We start from the raw sequence: 19,579 nt of genomic DNA, 5'->3' as shown, positions 1-19,579 counted from the left end.
TCATGCCTTTTTTTCCAGCAGACCTGTTGTAAAAGGTTCAGGTGTTGGCACATTTGCCCCAGCAAAATCCTTCTCGAAATTGAATTCGAGGTTACAAACTACAAACTGTGTTGTTTCCCCTCCATGATCTTTTCTTACAAATTGAGGTATAGGCTTGCAATGTGACATTAGTTTTATTTTGTGGGCAGCACAGTATTATGAGATCAACTTGTTTTCTCTGGCAAAAGTTAGCACCTGGTGCTTCTTCACACTAGTCAGAGGGTTGTTGTTGTTGTTATGTGCCGTGGAGACGGTTTCGACTCATAGCGACCCTGCACAGGGTTTCCGAGGCTGTAAATCTTTATGGAAGCAGTCAGAGGGTAAGAAGCTTAAAAAGGTGTGTTTTGTGAAATAGCCCCAAGTTGATCCGTTGACAGCTGTCATCTTTTTGATCATCTGATCCCCCTCTCCTCCACCAGGAAAAGCAGCATTGAAACTATTTAGGAATATAGGATATAGTCCATTCTCTGGGCCTGTTGCTGTGCAGATGAGTAATTAAGTGTCAAAGGAGGGCCAAGGAAAGAGTTCTTAATATAGACCGATTACTGAGACTCACCGGTAGGGCGACAAGGAGCCTTTTCTTCTGATTTCCTCTCTGAAAGGCAAAAGGCAAAGACCTTTTCAGAGCAGAATTCCTCACTTTGTCTTTATATGGGTTTGTCAGGTCTCTGCCTCTGGGTGATTTGGGATGTCCAAGGGATGAATCCCCTTTCAGCTAGTGACTGGCTCCTTATTTGCTGCTCAACAAAGACACCTCGGCTTAGAAGGACCCTGTAATCCTTTAGCTTTAAGATGGGCAATGCTATTGACCAACAGAAGCCCGGGAAACGAAGCCATCTGTGCCGCTGGAAGCAAGGTAAGAAAGTCCTGGGCTGCACATCCAGGAGAAAGGAACAGAGACTATGGCTCAAAACCAGAATTTAAACTACTTAGGCAAACAACTGTCCAGACCAGAAAACGGTTGCAGTCCAACAGGGCTTAAAGGAAATGAGCAGTTATCCTGAGGAATAAAACAATTCGTATCTCAGTATGTTTGGCTTGGCTCAGAATTTAGTTCAGCTTGAGATGTTTTATTCAGGTACAGCATGTGTGTTTATTGAAAATGTTCAGTTTTTAAAAAAATATTCCAAATCAAAGTTTTGATATCCAGGAGTTTGTGGTATTTTTGGTTTAGAGAATGTTGTTGTTGTTGTTGTTGTTGTGACTCATATTGAACCTGTATAATGTTTTCAAGGAGCAGTTGGTGAGTTGGAACCACAGACCTTTTGTTTGCCAGTTCTGTGCCTATCCTACACCACCACACCAGGACTCAAGAGAATGTTATTGATAGCTTTTAAATGGATAGCACCTTTCTTTCAAGGAGTTCAAATTACCATCTGTTAACAAAAATTTCTTTTTATCTGTCCTGGACACTCATGATGCTGGGCAGCAGTGTCTTTCAATACCTACTCTGTGACACTTAAGGATTTAGATGAAGATCAGCTTTGAGGAGAGAAAGCCAGTGGAAGTCACCAAGCAGTGCAGTGATACCCCCTGGAACTGGAGGTCCTTAACAGTGCCTTGGGAGCACTTCAGTCTTCCAACAAACGCTGCTGCCTTTTTTCAGTGTTACTGACACAGCAGTCTGGGAGTTGGCAGACCCAGCAAGACTTGTGCCTTGTTACTGTTATTGCTAAGTGCTGCCGAGTCAATTCCAACTCACAGGGATCCTTTATAGGGTTTCTGAGGAGCGGCTGCTGTGTCTGAACTTCGGACTTTGTGGTTAGCAGTTCATTGCTTATTCTACAGTGCCTACTATGCCTTAAAGAAGGCTCCATGTGCCGTATTTGATGAGTAGCCAGACTGATCCTAACTATACATCTGGGTGTGTGTTCATATTTGTTGTCTCTGTGCTGCTGCAGGATAGTGCTTGGGACCACAAGGTCTGTTTGAACCGACTCAATGTTGCTCAACAACAACAGTATTATAGATTTTCTTTTTTTTGCTTTTCAAAGGGATAAATGTTGTTGTTGTTGTGTTCCATCAAGTTGCTTCCACCTCATAGAGATCCTGGATAGGGTTTCTGAGAGCGACTTGTGGGTTTGAACTGCCAACCTTGCAGTTACTGCAGTTTACTGTCAGGTTTCAGAGTCTCTGCTTTGATTTTCTCATTCTTTGTCCAACTTGTTACTGTGACTAAGTTATGCCTTGTTGTTGTTGTTAAGTGCTGTCGAGTCAGTTCCAACCCATAGCTACCTGTGTAGGGTTTCAGAGGAGCACATGGTAAGCTTGAACAGCAACTTTTCAGTTCAAACAGACCTTGCAGTCCAGTGCATTAACGTGCAGTGCCACACACTTAATAGGAATCGAGTTTGAGCAAAGTAGCTATAAAGCACTTTGGAGGACAATTTGGAAAATTTAAATTTGAACTTGGTGGTAGCTAATAATGATAACTGCATTAATTTTTGCATTCTGTAGGAGGATGTCTTGCTGAATGAAGTATGTAAGGGTTTATGAAGGGTCATGATGCCTATAATTTACTGTAAAATGGTTTGACAAAAAAGGGGGGCATATAAATAAGCAAAATATGGTCAATTTTAACACGTTATGTAGTCCACGAGGGAGTCCTAGTATGGCGCTGTGGGATAATGCACTGGCCCACAAGGTTGGTTTGAACTGCAATGTTGGCAGTTCAGATTAGCCAGCTGTTTCTCAGAAACTCTATATAGAGGGTCACTATAAATCTGAACTGACTTAACAGCACTTAAAACATAGCCCATGAGATATGAAGTTCATTGAATTTCCTTAAATGTATTTGACTTTTTTGTTGTTGTTGTTAAGTTTAGTTTAAAAAACAACTGCAGTGGTAATGCAGAGTGAACCTTAGCAAAAATGGGTCTTTGCTGAAGCAGGCTGGGATGCATCTCTCTTCATTGCCACAGTGGCTGGTATCTCTAGGCACTCAAAGAAAAATCAGTATTGACAGTACAACTCAACAGCGCCATTTTTACGTTTTATAACAGGAATTTAATATATTTGCTTACTTTCTGATTGTCTCTGACTCTAGAAAAATGTAAGGGTTAAATTTTTGTAGACATTTTGTGGGCAGCAGATGGCTTTGTAGACAAAAATTAAAGAATGGTTTTATGTTTCATTTTGTTCTTTTGTTTATAGTATATTTAGTAATTTAAAAAAAATTGTTTTGTTGAGAATATTCACAGCAAAATGTACACCTTTAACAGTTTCTGCATGTACAATTTAGTGATGTTGATGACATTCTTTGAGTTGTGCAACCATCCTCTTCTTTTCTGAGCTCTTCTTGCCTTATTAATATAAGCTCACTGTACCTGAAGTTTCCCGTGTAATCTTTCCAGTTGCTGTTGTAAATTTGGTATTCAGTAGTTTAAATGAGAGGGAGTTTTGAACCTCTGTTGATTGTAGGAATTTCAGGATCCACAATGAATTGGGGGTTAAAAGGAAGAGTACCTCCTGGCCCCGGATTTCACAGCCTTCCCAGATTGAGGAGCTGGCCTGTGCTGTTGTTGGGCTTTGTGTGTTTCACAGGTTAGGCTCTGGGAAGGCAATTTGTTTCTCCAATCTAAAGTTCATCTCAGAACCTAAAACTGAAGCCCTGCTGAGGACCCACAGGAACAAGGCTATGGAGTAGCCCTTCACCCCTCTCTCTTTTGTCTTTGCTTAAAAGGTTGTTTTTGTTTTGGAAATGAGGTTTTATTTAGGAACTATAGTACATGAATCTCAGGTACCACCCCAGCTGTGAGTACAATTCCTATAGTCTGTGTTCCTCATGGTTGTGAAATCTCTGTGGTGTTAGTGTTTGTTTAGGGGCAAGTGAGCAGGAAACTGGGGCATGGCCTAGTGTGGTTTGGCTCCAGGCAGCAGGAAAGCCCATGCTGGCCCCCTGGCTTCTGCCCAGCTGGTTGCCCTGCATTGGCATGTCCTGGAGACTTTAGCCAGAGGCAATTGTAATTAAGAAGGTGTTAAGCTTCAACTAAAGGCAAATTTAAAGGAAATCCTTATCTGCACTTTAGATTATCTTTGTTTCTGTTTCCAAGCCATACACCTGGAAAGTTGAAAATTTGAAGTGACAGAAAGACCTTGGGATAAATCTGAATCTCACCACCTCTGCCTTCCGCCACCCTCAAGAGCATTTTACACCTAGCAGAAATCTTCTCTGGAGTCCTGGTGTAGTGCTGTGGGTTAATGTGCCAGACTGCAAAGCCATTTGAACTGCAAGGTTGGTGGTTCAAGCTCACCAGCTGCTCTTTAGAAACCCTATACAGGGTCACTATGGATCAGAAATGACTCGATGGCACTTAACAACAACAGAAATCTTCTCTGTGCTGGTTTTAACTATCACAGGACATATACCCCACTAGAGGACTGAGATGATGCTCTTGCATTTAAGTAAAATTATAAATGCTTTCCATGTTTGGTAAGTTTAACTAATTTGTATTACCATAGTGAATTCTAGCTTGTCCCATACAAAGTAATAGGATGGCAGTCAGGATAATACCATGACTTCCAGTGTGGTCCTGGGAGTTCCAGCTGGAGCTCTGCTGCCAATTTGTGTCTGACGTTAAACAAGTGAGGTTTATTATCCAGATTGCCTCATTCCCTCAGCCGTTGTATCCCCAGTGGCCCACCTCCAAATGAGGGTGTCTTATTTATTTTCTTTATAGCACTTAACCACATACTTTAAAAAAATTGATCTGTTTATTGCACCACTTGGATGTAAACTGCCCCAGGGCCCCGTCTACCATGTTCACTGTTCAGTCCCCAGCACTGGTGTACTGTCTGAGTGCGTATAGTCACTGGCTCACACTTTTACCATGGGTATTAAATGGGGTTTGAAGGGCAGCCTGGTTCCTGATCCATAGCAATTGTACAATAAAAGGTACTCCTGTGTGGTGCTGTAGGATCAGCACTGGACTGCTAACCACAAGGTTGACAGTTCAAGCCCACCAGCTGCTCCTTGAAAACTCTATATAGTTTCGCTATGAGTTTGAACTGACTCCACAGCACTTAAGCAACAACTGTTGGAGGTTATATGGTGGTTATAACCCCTCTTGGAATATGCTCAGAGTAGAGGTACTGGGAAGTGAAAAGAATTGTGCTTTCCTGTATACTGCAGCAATTGGAAGTTTGCAAAAGATTGCTGCAAGAAAAAACCTTTAAATCATAGAGTCAACATTTTATTATTAATTCACTGGCCCAGACTCCTAGGATAAAATTGAAATTGAGAACAAAATGAACTCTGAATTAGACCTATAATCCTGCCTTCCTCAAAGGCCTCCATTCTTCTTCAGATTTTTGTTTTGTTTTGTTTTACAGAAATGATTTGTAGGGTTGCTTTCAGTGCTTGTTTTGGCTCTTGAGAATAACAACATAAGCAGAAGTTTCCTTGGGAATTAAAAACTGCAGCAGTAATTGTAAATTGAATTGTTATCTCCTTCAGAAATCCCAGCAGCTAGGGGCCATACAAGTCTAGTAAATGGAAATGTTAATGATTTGCATGTTTGTACACAGTGTGGGTGTCAGTGAATAAAATTAACACCCTCGGTGGAAGAGCTGACTAAGAAGAATTTCTTTCCCAGAATCAGGTTGAGTATAGGGGCTTTGCTATGCTGGACAGGAGATTGGCTGAGGAGGGGTTGGGGATTTGGATCAATTCCACTTGCTCTCTGGTTCCTCTGCTATCAGGGCAAATTTAGGATTGCTTGGAGTATAGCCAGCAAAGGTGGTTTAGACTTGTCTTTACAAGCTAGCTAGCAGAGATGCCTCTGGGGCAACTGTAGGTTATTTGCCAAGTAATTAATATCGATGGCTTTCTGGTCAAAGCTGAAATAGGCCTACTTTCCACCATCCAGTTTCTGGTTCTTTATTCCATTGCTTTGAGGCTGAATTGGTTCCTTTTTTGGTCAGACTCAGGCAGTACTCTGGATCTGCCTGCTGCTGCCCCACCACCCTGGCTGAACACCTTCCAGCTAAATAAGAGTAGACAACAGCATTAGTTTACATTTCAAAGCCTGAAAGGTATGGTTCCTGATCTCTGTATGAGTTTAATAATAATACCTACCTGAAGGAGGAAGTGTTTTGTTCTGCTGTACATAAGGTCGTCATGATGGCACCTAACAACAACAACAACCTGAAGGAATGTTGTGAGATTTAGTGAGATAATTCACAGAAGGGAGTTAGAGTCCTTAGCATACAATAAGCATTTAGTGAATAATAGCAGTTCTTGTTCTCATAATAGAAAGGGCACTAGGTTTACTAGGTTCATGGATGTGGATCACAGACCTACCTCTCTCCAGTGAGCTGTGTGATTTTAGATAATGTGGGATTGCAAGTTAATGCACTGGACTGACTATAAGGTTGCTTTGAACCACAAGGTTGCTGATACAAATTTACCAGTTGCTTCCCTATACAGAGTTGCTATGAGTCGGAACTGACTGGTCAGTAGCACTTAAAACAACCACATACTTGCTGTGACGCTGTAAGATCAACACTGGACTACGAACCACAAAGAAGTTAACAACAAAAATACCTGTAATGGTGCTGTAGGATAAGCACTGGACTACTAACCACAAGGTCGGCGATTCAAACCCACCAGCCGCTCCTCCGAAACCCTATAAAGGGTTGCTGTGTGTTGGAACTGACTCCATGGCGCTTGACAACAACATAGATACTTATATTTATTCTCACCTATGAACATGTGTCTACCTACCCAGATACCAATTTGCCTAGATCCATTCATTAAACGCTCGTTTTTAGTTTGGTTGTGTGGCGCTGTGGGTTAATGTGCCAGACTGCAAAGCTGTTTGAACTGCAAGGTCAGCAGTTCAAACTCAACAGCCGCTCCTCAGAAACCCTATACAGGGTCGCTATGGGTCGGAATCAACTCGATGGCACTTAAAACAACAACAATACTGACTACATCCACATCTGTTGTTACCTTTCCCATTGCCAAAATTGACTAGTTCAAATGAGTGCTTTTTATTGTGTTCAGTTGTTTTGAAAATGGTTATTGCTGAACTAGACATGATTGAGTTACTTTTAGTTGTCAAGTACAGACATACCTTGTTCTGTAGCACTTCACTTTATTGTGCTTCACAGATACATACTGTGTTTTGTTTGTTTGGGGGTTTTTTGTTTTGTTTTGCTTTTTTACAAACTAAAGGTTTGTGACAATCCTGCATTGAGCAAATCTATTGGCACCATTTTTCCAGCAGCATGTACTCACTTAGTGTCTCTGCCACATTTTGGTAATTCTCATATTTTAACCGTTCTATAAGGCTTTGTTCACTTAATCAATGACAATATAGTATAAATATGGCTTCTTTGTGCACTGGGAAACGAAGAAAAATTCATGTAATTCACATTATTGTGATTTTGCTTTATTGCAATGGTGTGGAGCCAAATCAGTAATCTCTTTTATATCTCAGTAGAATATTAAGCTAACAGGACCGTCCTTTTCTAGGCACTGTAGTGTTGCAACATTGTATTTTCCCCCAGGTATTCTGAAGCCACAATGCCAGGTTGAGTCCTTTTTTTTTCACTTTCTAGTTGGAAGGACTTTGGGCAAGTTACTTAGCTTCAAGACCTTAGTTTCCTCATCTAAGTCCTAGAGTTGTTTGAGAGTTAAGGAAATCGTATATGCAAATTGCTTAAATGACGATCTGGATATAGTAAGTGTCCATTAAGAAGTTGTTGTTGTTACTAGTTTAAATACAGAAAAATTGCATTTTATTTTAGTTGCAAAGATGTTACATACGGTATTAAAGAAAAAAAAAATTTAAGTTGAGGAAATATAAAACAGAAAATATACCTTGGGTCTCTAAGCCATGGCTTAAAACATTGTGGTAGTCTGGTGTGGCACTGAGAGATAAAGCACTGGAACGCAAGGTCAGTTTGAACCACAAGGTAGGCTGTTCAAACTCACCAGTGGCTCCTTGGAAACCTTATAAGGGTATAAAGCTCAGGGGGAAAAATGCATCTTTTAATTCCATTTTCCCTTGAACTTTTTTAAGCACACAAATTTGTCATAGTTATATGCAAATAACTTTTTTTCTTTGATTTTATACTACGTGGTCTTCATAGCTCTTATAATGACTTTGGCATCATATACCATCTATAACTTACTGAATCATTCATTGGCTATTGAATATTGAAATTATTTTCCCTTTTGCTACTACAGGTGAGCAGCAGTAGTAGCCCCATTCATAGAGCTTTGTGATTCTGCTAAATGATTTCTTTAGGATAAATTCCCAGAGTAAAGCTCCCAAGCCCAGAGCATAACAATAAGCCTAAAGGCTTTTGCTATGTTGTTTCCCAAGAAGGATGTGTCTATTAACAATTAACACGTGTCTATTTAACATTTTTATGCACTGGGAAACCAAGAAAAATTCATGTAACTCATACTATTGTGATATTTGCTTTATTGATATCACGTAAATGTATCAGCCACAAGCATATCATTGTTGAGAATTATTATTTTGAAATTATTCCTTTTGTAAAACTTGAAAACTACATTTACTTATATCATAACGATAAGTTATCTGATGGTATGGTGCTCAGGGAGAGGGCATGGGAAGTTCAAAACTTATCATTGCTAAGTATATTTTTGTTGTTATAAAATTCTGATTTCTCATAATCCTCTGCTTTAGGGCTGATTCAATCTCATTCAAGTCCTGTGTTTTATAGAAAAGAGACATAACTTGTTATAGAAAGATACCCACTTACCATCATGACTTTTTGTCTTCTGTCTCCCAGAGAGCAATTATTAAGTACTTTAATTTCCTCACATAAAAGGGACCGGGTGAGCCCAGAAGTGTTATTAACATTGTTAGTGTAATGCTTATGGTTAGGCATTGTGACTAATGATCCAGCGTGACTAATAACCCAACTCTTCCTCCTAGCTGACTTCTGCTGAGGCTGACTCATTACCATTTTCTCAGACTGCTAATATATGATGGAGGCACTAACTGAGTTGTTATTAAAATAGATACACTGCTATTAAGCAGCTTGCTGTGAGGGTTGTTTGAATCAACAAGTGCAGAGCAGCCTAAGAGTTTTCAAGAAAACATAATGGGCAAAGACCATGTCTCAGTCAATTCAGTTGTTACTGTTAAAGTCGTTCCTATTCATAGTGACCCCATATAGGGTTTCCTAGGAGCAGCTGATGATTTGAACTACTGACCTTGTGGTTCATAGTCCAGTGCTGATCCACAGCACCACACCAGGTGTCAATTCAGTAGTGAGGTTCAAAGCTCAATATGTTTGGATGTAAATCATACATTTTAGGGTAGGAGAAAGCTTTAAAAGCAAATGCTTGTTTAACATGCTTATGGATTCACAGATGTCTTGAGCAAAAAGGAAATATTAAGAATCTTTTTAAATGATTCCCTAATTTAACCAAAGAAGAAATTAAAGTAATAAAGTAACTTGATCTGAAGCCTTGTAGCTAGTTTGTGACATAGTGTCTCTTATGTTAGGCTAATATAACAACGATATGACTGTATGTGTATATATGTATGTAATATATGCATATATATGTTGTTGTTAGGTATCATCAAGTTGGTTCCAACTCATAGCGACCCTGTGTAGGGTTTCCAAGGAGTGGCTGGTGGGTTTGAGCTGCCAACCTTGCATGTTCAGTGCTTATCTACAGCATCAAACCAGGACTCCTATGTTAGGATAATATAGCAATTATAGGACAATATATATAAGCTATACTGTAAAATATAACATAGATTAGAACTATGTTATATTTTACATAGTTATAAATCGGGCTGTGAGCCGCAAGGTCAGCAGTTCGAAACTACCAGCGGTTCCGCGGGAGAAAGATGAGGCGGTCTGCTCCTGTAAAGATTTACAGCCTCGGAAACCCTGTGTAGGGTCGCTATGAGTCGGAACCGACTCCACGGCACTTAACAACAACAACAACAACATTTGTTGTTAAGCACCGTCGAGTCGATTCTGACTCAGCAATCCTGTATAAAGTTTCTAAGGAGCAGCTGAGTTTGAATTGTGGACCTTGTGGTTTGCAGTCCAGGCTGATCCTAATATATTACATAACTATAGATATAATATATAGATATATAGTACGCTACATAATATGGCACATACATTATATATTATCTCTATATAATGGAGTCCTAGTGTGGCACTATAGGATAAGCACTGGGCTGCTAGCCACAAGGTTGACAATTCAAACCCACCAGCCACTTCTTAACAACTCTATACAGGGTCACTGTGAGCCAGAACCCATTTGGCAGCATGTAATAATAACAACATCACATATAATATACAATAACATATATGATAATTTGTTGGGATAATAATACTGTAATCATGCTGATGCGTCCCGTGTGAATAGTACTAAAAGATCTGTATACATTGAAAATTTTTGTCTTCCATTTTTGAGTAGTTGATGTGTAACTCAAGGTTCCCTTAAATGTTTTTTTTTTGTTTTTTTTTTTAAGCAAAGGATCAGATGTAGGAAATGGAAACCGTAAGTGTGAAGGAATTTTTCTCATGAGAAGTGTAGGGTGGTGTTTGGGTGTGGGTAAGGAAAGGGAAGGAAGCTTAACTTTGTCATCAGATATTTCCAAATTTAGAACAATATCCCTAGCTATTGGCTTTAGGATATGCTTTACCCTGGGAACATGTGTAAAATACATTTCCGTGTTTGGCTATTTTTTTCCCAGCTGTATAAAGGGTGTCTCCATTATTTTAAAATAATAGTGGCCAACGGCCACTCTAATTACCTTCCCAACTATAGCTTAACGGGCCTGTGCTATCACAGTCACTTAATGCTGAAAAACCAGGTGATTTTTTTTTTCAGGGACCTTGTGTACTACAAGCCAAGGAATTTGCCAGGACAGTACATCTATGTCAGGGCTCAGTAAACTTCTTAAAGTGAATTTTTGTTTTTGTTTTTATGGAACTAAAAAGCAAAAATGTAAAAACCATTCTTCATTTGCAAGCTATAAACAAGCAGCCTGTGTAAGCAAATGAGACGGCTGTTCAGATTTTTGTCTACAAGCAGATGTTTGCCAAGTCAATATATATGGTTGTTTGGGTGCTACTGATACTGTAAAGTGCTTGGGTGATAGCAGGAATAGTGGGGATTCAAAAATCCACCCAGCGACTCTGTGCTAGACAGACTTTACGATCTGTTGCTGTAAAGATTGCAGCCTAGAAAACCCTATGGGGCAACTCTACTCTGCTATCGAAGTTGCTATAAGTCAGAATTGACTCCACATCAACTGAAAACAACAACAGCTGTTGCTGTCAGTGTTACCCTGTAACTCAGAAACAAGCCACTCATCAGATCACAGCTCTACTCTATAACATGAGTCAGAATCAACTTGAGGGCAGCTGGCTTGTTTTTATTTTGACAGAAAAATGGTGTTTGAAGTTGTGAGAATGCAGGTGATTTCCAAGGAAAATAGAGCAGGTGAGTGTCCAAGGACACTAGGTACTCCGTAAAGAGAGAGAGGTGATGAAAAGGAACCAGAAGAGCTCCAGGAAAGGTCTTCAGCAAGTTAGGAGAAGCAGAAGACCTAGGGTGACCTAGAAGTCATGTGCAGAATATGTATGTTGTTGAAGAGTGAGAAAAGGAACAACTATGACAAATGCTGCTGATTTGGGTCAGGTAAGATGAGGACTGAGACTTGACCATGGTATTTAGTAACATGATGTTCATTGGTGACCTTGACAAGAACCAGTTTCAGTGGAGTGCTGGGGCAAAAGAGGGTTGTAAAGAATGGGAACAGAGGAATTGAACACAATGAGTGTAAACTATTCTTAAAGAAGCTTTACTACAAGGGGGAGAAAAGAGATACAAGATGGTAGAGGGTAGTGGGTGAATGAAAAGGTTCTTAAACAGGGAAAAACAATGGCATGATTGAATGCTGATGGAATGATCCCACAGAGAAGGAAACATTGCTGGTGACTGGGAGAATTGTTGGACAAGAGAGAAGTTGTAATTATAATGGTATATAATTATAATGTTGTTGTTGTTGTTAAGTGCCGTGGAGTCGATTCGGACCCCACTTTTAATTGAGTAGGAGTCTGTCAGTGATTGCTAATAAGTCACCCTAGTAATTAGTGACTTAAAACAACAACTGGTCATTGAGTTCATACTTCTGCAGCGGACAGTTTAGCCTGGGCTCCCTCATGTGTCTACAGTCAGCTCTCCAGATAGCTTATCTATCTCTGTACTCCTAGGTTCCTTAACCCTGGCAGCCGGCAGGCTTCAGGGGATCAGGGTGGTGTGTTAAGTTCAGAATGGACACCCTATCACTTGCTCATTTTATTGGTTAAAGTAAGTCACACGGACTGTCCAGATTCAAGAAGAAGAATAAGAAACACCACCACTTGATGGAAAGAATTATAATGTCATTTTGCAAAGATGTGTGGGAGGGGCTAGTTTGTGGCCACTTTTGCTAGTAATATGTCTCAACTGTCTTTGAGCTGAGAGATGTCCCACACAATAGTTCTCTGTATCTGCATTTCACAGATGAGGATATGAATTCAGGGAGAGCCCAGTAACTTACTCATCAAGATCACACAGCTAGCAAGTGGCAGAGTTGGGACTCAGAATTTAGTCTCTGGTGTCAAAGCCTATTTCTTAGCCACTTCTGTGTTCTACCTTCTTGATTTGTTGTTAGTTGACATCTATCTAGTCAATCCTGACTCACTGCGATTCCCATCTGTTATAGCGTAGAACTGCAGCATAGGATTTTCTTGGCTTTAATTGTAATCTTCTGGTTACTGTATCAGTTGAAAGAGCAAACTAGAGTGCTGTCTCCTCTCTTTTCTTGTTGTTGTTGCCGTGGAGTTGATCCCAACTCATAGCGACCCTGTAGAAGGTTTCTGAGGCTGTCAGTCTTTCCAGGAGCAGAAAGCCAGCCTTGTGTTTTTCTTGCAAAACAACCAGTGGACTTGAACTGTCTGTCCAATACTTATTCCACAGTGCTACCAATACCTTTTTGTTAGGCATGGGAATAATTTTTTGTTGATGGTATGCCGTCAAGTCAGTTCAGACTCATAGTGAACCTTCATAGGGTTTCTGAGGCTGTAAATCTTGGCTGGAGCAGAAAGCCTTATCTTTCTTCCGAGGAGCAGTTGGTAGATTCAAACTGCTGACTTTGCGGTTAACAGCCTAACTTGTAACCCACTATGCAACCATAATCGGGGTGGACCCAGAGAGGTGCTTACCTTGTGTGGCTTCATGGGGATTGGGCAGCTATATTTATTAGAGTTTCGTTAAGGTCACAGTGGTGTATTAAACTAGGTCTTGGTGGCTGTGGTTAAAGTGCCCAGCTGCTAACTGAAAGGTTGTTGGTTTGAACCCACCAGCTGCTTGCTCCCTGAGAGAGAGCTGTGGCAGTCTGCATCTGTAAAGGTTTACAACATTGGGAACTCTATGGGGCAGTTCTGCTCTGTCCTGTAGGGTGGCATACGTTGGAATCAACTTCACAGCTATGAGTTTTTGTTGTTTTGGTTTATTGACACAAATTCATGTCTCCACTCCCAATTGAACCCTTAGTGCCACTTGACAGTTTTTTGGCTTGTCCTTAGCTTATTCATTTGTTTCTTGTAGCAGGTCATCCACAGTCACTGTTCTCCAGAAGTCTCCCTTCAAACTGCCCTCCCCTCACCCCCACCGTCTTTTGGACCTACCTCACAGGGAAGTTAGTGCCTCACTTTTGCTTCCACTCTTGAGACTTCATGTTTGCCACCTCCTTTCTGTGCCTAACATGGGGATGCCATCCACTCAGATCCTCTTCCCTCAAGAACTTGTATCCATATCTATCTTCTCAACCAATGGGACTCCTAGCTTCGCAAAGGCACATCCAAAAAGGGGAGGAATTTAAAATAGCCTCAGGAACTTTAATTTTATCACTAGTTCTATAACTTTGGTTTCCCCTTGGGTTCATGAAATCTGAGACAGTGGACTGGCCCCATCATCTGAAATAATGCAGTTGACTCATATCCACAGAGAAACCCACGGCTTGGAGCTCCGTTTTGAGTGCAGTGCCCTGGGTTCTGACCTTAGTCTGATCTGACTGCCCTTCCATTTGCTGCAGGAGCTCCAGATTTCTCTTTGCCCTCTTGTTAATTCAGTATCACAACTTTGCTGGTCTCAGTACTAGAGCAACTGCCTTCTACTTAGCTCAATTAGAAAAGCAACTTGAGAAAGGTTGGTCTATGTGGTGATTCCGTAATCTTAGGAAACTGATTTTGATTAGAAAGCAAAGACCATAGTAAAAATATTCTTTAAAGCTTTCTTTTGGTAGAAGGAGCAAATCTAGGAGTAATTAGGGGATGCAGAATTAGCTAGGGGAAGTCAGAATTAGCTAGATGAAGTATGGAGACAGGGCTGGGAGAGGACTAGGTGAGGAAACAAAGGTGTAAAGGTGGTGAGTAGGTGGAGGAGGACCCCAGGGTGAGAGATGAAAGGTACTTTGAAGAACTTGTCAAAGATGCTGGCCTTTAGTTTGAGAGCAGTGAAAAGCTGAAAGGCCATTAAGTGTTGCAAGTGGCATGTTTGTGTGTGTGAAAGAGATTGATTGAGAAAGATAAGATTTGCAAAAATCACCTTAATTTCAGTGGAGAGAATGCACCGAGGAGGGCAACAATGGGATTAGGAGGTTGAGTTAACTGTTCAACAGATGATAGAAGTTTGGGTAAGAGTGGTGGGACAGATTCACTAGATAATCAGAAGGTAAACTGGACTGGACTGAGTCACAGATGGAATCTAGAGGTTGACAGGGTCAAGCATGAAACCAGACCTCTGGCTGTGTTCAAAGTAGTGCCAGCACTGAGGCAAGGAACAGAAGGAAAGGAGATGCTGTTTGTTTGGTTTACATGGAGGCAGAATGAACTGTGCTTCTTTTGTTGTTGTTGTTGTTAAGTGCCGTCGAGTCGGTTCTGACCCACAGCGACTCCATAGAGGGTTTCTGAGGAGCAGCTGGTGAGCTTGAACTGCTGATCTTGTAGTTCAAACAGCTTTACAGTCTGGCTCATTAACCCACAGTGCCACACCAGGACTCTGTGCTTCTTTTAGGGCTTAAACAATGTTTCTAACCACAGGAGTCAAATCTATTGACTACCAGTGTGATAAATGCAGAATTAGGACTTTGTGGCAGCAGTAAATGAATTGTTATAAAAGAGCAAACCTCAGTAAATTTTAGTGAGGTCTCACTGACATTCTCTGTGGGATTTGGAAGCTTTTAAAGAGAGTGACTTGGAGGGACATTGCTCTAAGTCCATCAAGTGATAGTAGTCTCCAGTGAAAATGTTTCCCATTAGGAGGTCCCAGGAATCCTCTCTCCATGAGCGACTCATGTGATTTGATATGAAGAACCACTATGTCAGTGTCTTCACATGAGAATTAACAATTGGTGCAAATCATCCAGCAGGGTATTGTTTTCATGTTTTTTGGACCCAGGTGATGATGAAGTGTCAAGAATGGTAAGTTAAATTTCTATTTATATGAAAATTAGTTTTTCTGAAAGAAATGGAGGAGTAGGATAAATGGCCTAGAGGGAGAGAAGATAGGATCTCTTACTTGGCATTAAGTACTTGGCAATTATATTTAACCTGGTCTTTTTTTTTTTTTAATGTTTTATTGTGAATTATGTGATAGTCTACATGAGAGAACAATACCTTTACATTCATCCTATTGTATATCATTTTATTGCCATGATTACAATCCCCTCCATATGTGTCATCAACTAACCTAAGAGTATACCCTGCAAGCCTGCCGCCCCCCACCCCCCACCCCCAATCATACAGCCCCTGTCCCTCTCTCGGTCTGGAGTCCCCAGCCGCTCCATCTCTCCACGTCATTGTCTCTGCCTCCATCTCTAGCATCACTGCTTCTCTGGGTAGGGTCTCGCACACTGCTCTTCTCCCTTGATGGTTCCAGGGACCTCCGCTCCTGGACTGCATAGTCAATCATTCCCCTCCTTTTGCTACAGAACGTCCACTTTTACATTTCCAACCCTCACAGTCAGTCCTGATAACAATTATTCACCATTGTACCACAAGGGACCTATCCCCATCTCCTTTCATTAGCCCTTCCCAAACAGATTGGATACTACTCAGTGGAGATTCTATAACCTGGTCATTTTTGAGCAACTGTGAGTTGGGCAGGTGTTGAGTTCTAAAGGGTCACAGGAAGCTGGTTGTACAAATAGCCTGAAATCCCTCCATGGATTTGCTTTGCTTTTTCCAGATAAGAAAAGGCTGAGAACCTTCTGACTCTTTTTTTAAAATGGAGGCCTTAAAAAAAAAATGTTTTTTTCTTAATGAAATTTGAGAAATGAGTTTGGGATAAGGTGAATAGGATCCGTATGCAAGTTACTTGATCGACCCCCTCAAAAAAAAAGACATGGTTGATTGATTATTAACTGAATCACTCAGTGAGGCTTGTTGAATTTTCTTATTTCAAATATTCTTTTTTCATCAGAACCTCATTTATAGACTAACTAAATAATTATAGTACAACAACATAATTACAGTTAAGTGTTACAAACGAAAACTACCTGAGGCTCAGAAAGCATCTAATGAGACCCGCTCTTTTAGGTCATTCATTCAACAGATAGTTAATGAAAACTGTTTCTAGTAGTACTTCACTAGGCACTGGAAATGAAGCAGTGAGCAAAAGAAACATAACCAGGCTTCTCACTGTATAATGGAAAAGAGATGAAAGTTGTAATCAAAAGGGATAAGTTTTATGCAGAGAACTGTGACCTAGTGATCTGGTCTAGGCAGTCATGTAAGATCTATCAAAGAAAGCAATTATTTAAACAGAGAAGGAGACAAGCATATTCTGGACATTTGGGGGGTAGCATTGTTACAGTGATTTCAGAGTTGATTTGGCAGCGTTTAGGTTTGCTGCCAGTTGTACATTATAGTGTGGCATTGGTGGTAAGCTGCCTTCCAGTTGTACACTGAAGTTGCATATAACACAGGAAGGAAGGTGTGGTTGAGTTAGAATAAAAGCACATAAGGCAAATTTAGCCCTTAAAAAGTCTCCGTTGAAGACCAAGAAAGCCAGTTGTCCTTTCTGTTTACATGGTCCAAATCTGATCTGTTGCCTGTTTTTAATAATTTTATATGAATTATTTTGTTGAGTATGTACACAGCAGAACACATACCAATTTAGCAATTTCTACATGTACAATTCAGTGACGTTGATTGCATTCTATTGCTTGGTTGTTTTTTTGTTGTTTTTTATGTTGTATTAAAATAGTCATGCCTGTTCATTTACATATGGAATCTAGGCTGCTTTTTTGCAGCACAGTGATAGAATTGAGTAGCGGACACAGAAATTAATTTGGAAGACTGAAAATAGTGACTATTCTTGTCCTTTTAAAAGAAAGTTTGCCAATCTCTGCTTCAGGGCTTCAAATGAAGGAATTGTCTTGTATTCAGATTCCGTTAAAAAAAGATCATTGTCTTTAAACACTAGAATCCTATCAGTGAGGTGAGATGTTCACAGCACTGGAGGCTTGAAGGAACTGAGGAAACGTGTCATTCTACCTGGTGTGGTGCTGTGGGTTAATGGGCTCGACTGCAAAGTCACTTTGAACTGCACGGTCGGTGGTTCAAGTGTACCAGCTGCTACTCGGAAACCGTATACAGGGTCACTATGGGTCGGAACCGACTTGACAGCACACAGCAACAACTGAGCAACCCTACGTTTTCACCTGGGGCGAGGGGTGCTTTGCCTAAAATACTCTGTCACTGTTTATCCAAGTGAATTTTACTGTTTTAATTGAGCCTATTGAAATACCCTTTCTACTCCTTCCATTATGGTGGGCTGATACAAAAAGAACTGTTTTTACTAACCTCAAGCTAAAATGTTATCAGAGGGATTTCTGTGGAGAAAGGTGGTAAGGGAATTGGAACTATGAAGGAGCCCTGGTGGCATAGTTGTTCAGCACTTGGCTGCTAACTGAAAGTTCAGTGGTTTGAACCCACCATTCACTCGGGAAGAAAGACGTGCAATCTGCTTCTGTAAAGATTAACAGCCTTGGAAACCCTGTATGGCAGTTCTTTCATTTAGGGTCTCAATGAGTCAGAATCGACTGGACGGAAGGCAAGAGATAAGGTATAGGAACTATAAGCATGCGGAGGACTGCTGTGAGGTGACCCCATGGCTCCTGCTTCCTGTGTTCACACCTTGTTCTTCTATCTCTTCCCTGCTTCTTGTATTGCCTTCCCCAACACCCAAAATAAACCCCTCACCACAACCCCATTGTGGTTACCTTATATTCCATTAGTTCTTCCCTCCATTTAAGATAGTCTATTTTTATCCAGTAATCTACTTGACCTTCCCAACACCTGGATCTCTGTTCTTCTGTGTTTACCTTTTTTCACATTGTAATTGTTTTGATCATAGACTGACCTCCCAGATCCTCTGTTCTTATAATTTTATTCTGTTCTTGACTCTTTCATTTGTCGACTGAGTTCAGGTTGATGCTGCCATGTACGTCCTTCTGTAGTTGTTATGTGTTCTTGTTGGTTCGCAGTCCACAGAGCTTCCTTTAGGATGTTTTTCATGGCAGGGTTGACTTTGGCAAAATCCCTTAGCTTCTGCTTATCCTGGAATGTTTTGATTACACCACTGTATTTGATTGACAGCTTTGCTGGGTAGAGGATTCTTGGGTGGAAGTTTTTTTCTTTCAGGGTTTTATATATCTCGCCCCATTGCCTTCTTGCCTGCATGGTTTCTGAGCTTAATCTGATTTACTTGCCTTTGTATGTTGTATTTCTCTTTTCTCTAGCTGCTTTCAAGATGCTGTCTTTATCTTTCATTTTGGAGAGCTTGATTATTATATGTCTTGGTGATTGTCTTTTAGGGTCTATCCATCCTGGGGTTCGTTGAGTTTCTTGAATGCTTATCTTTTCACTTTTCAGGATGTTAGGAAAATTTTCTTCCAGAAGCTCTTCAACTATCTCCTTTATGGGCTTGTGTGATTGTTCCTGTTCTGGAATGCCAATAATTCTTATGTTATTCCTCTTCATGTTATCCAACATGAATCTTAGACCTTCTTTGGATTTTTTTTTATCCTGTTTTGCATTTGTTCTTCTGTCTAAATAGTGTTGAGAGATTTATCTTCTAGCTCACTAGTTCTAGCTTCTATCTCTTCAATTCTACTCCTTTGCCCTTTCAATGTATTGTCCATTTCTGATATTCTATTAGTAATCGTTTGGACCTCTTTCTGTAGGTTTTGCATTGTTTCCAATGCTCTCTCTATCTTATTTGATTGTTCCTATAGCGCTTTCCTGACTTCTTCCTTATTTTTCTCAACTGCATTGTATAGTGTTTTGATACCTTTTAGAATCATTTTTAGGAATTCCTTCTCAGGCATTTCCAAAGCCTGCCCATCTTCCAGTATGGAGTGTAGGTCTACTTCCAGCTCATTTGCCTCAGTCACTTTATCTTTTGTTTGGACATGTGCAGATATGGTCATCTGCTTCTGGGTTTTGGGCATGTTCAGGGGTTATCTGTGGCCTT

The 19,579-nt window shown here is 40.5% G+C and overlaps 1 protein-coding gene across 1 annotated transcript in view; it reads left to right on the top strand.

The window, feature by feature from the left end:
• The first annotated feature begins 831 nt into the window (after positions 1-831).
• Positions 832-19,579, top strand: part of RAPGEF1 (Rap guanine nucleotide exchange factor (GEF) 1) — a 161,851-nt gene continuing 143,103 nt past the window's right edge. The window contains exon 1 of the mRNA XM_006834992.1: positions 832-895. Coding sequence (XP_006835055.1) covers positions 832-895 — 64 coding nt within the window. The remainder of the gene's footprint in view (positions 896-19,579) is intronic.

This window comes from Chrysochloris asiatica, unplaced genomic scaffold (genome assembly GCF_000296735.1).
Source record: "Chrysochloris asiatica unplaced genomic scaffold, ChrAsi1.0 scaffold00014, whole genome shotgun sequence".
Lineage (NCBI taxonomy): Eukaryota > Metazoa > Chordata > Mammalia > Afrosoricida > Chrysochloridae > Chrysochloris > Chrysochloris asiatica.
Note: the sequence above shows the minus strand (reverse complement) of the source record. Positions and strands in the feature narration are given on the sequence as shown.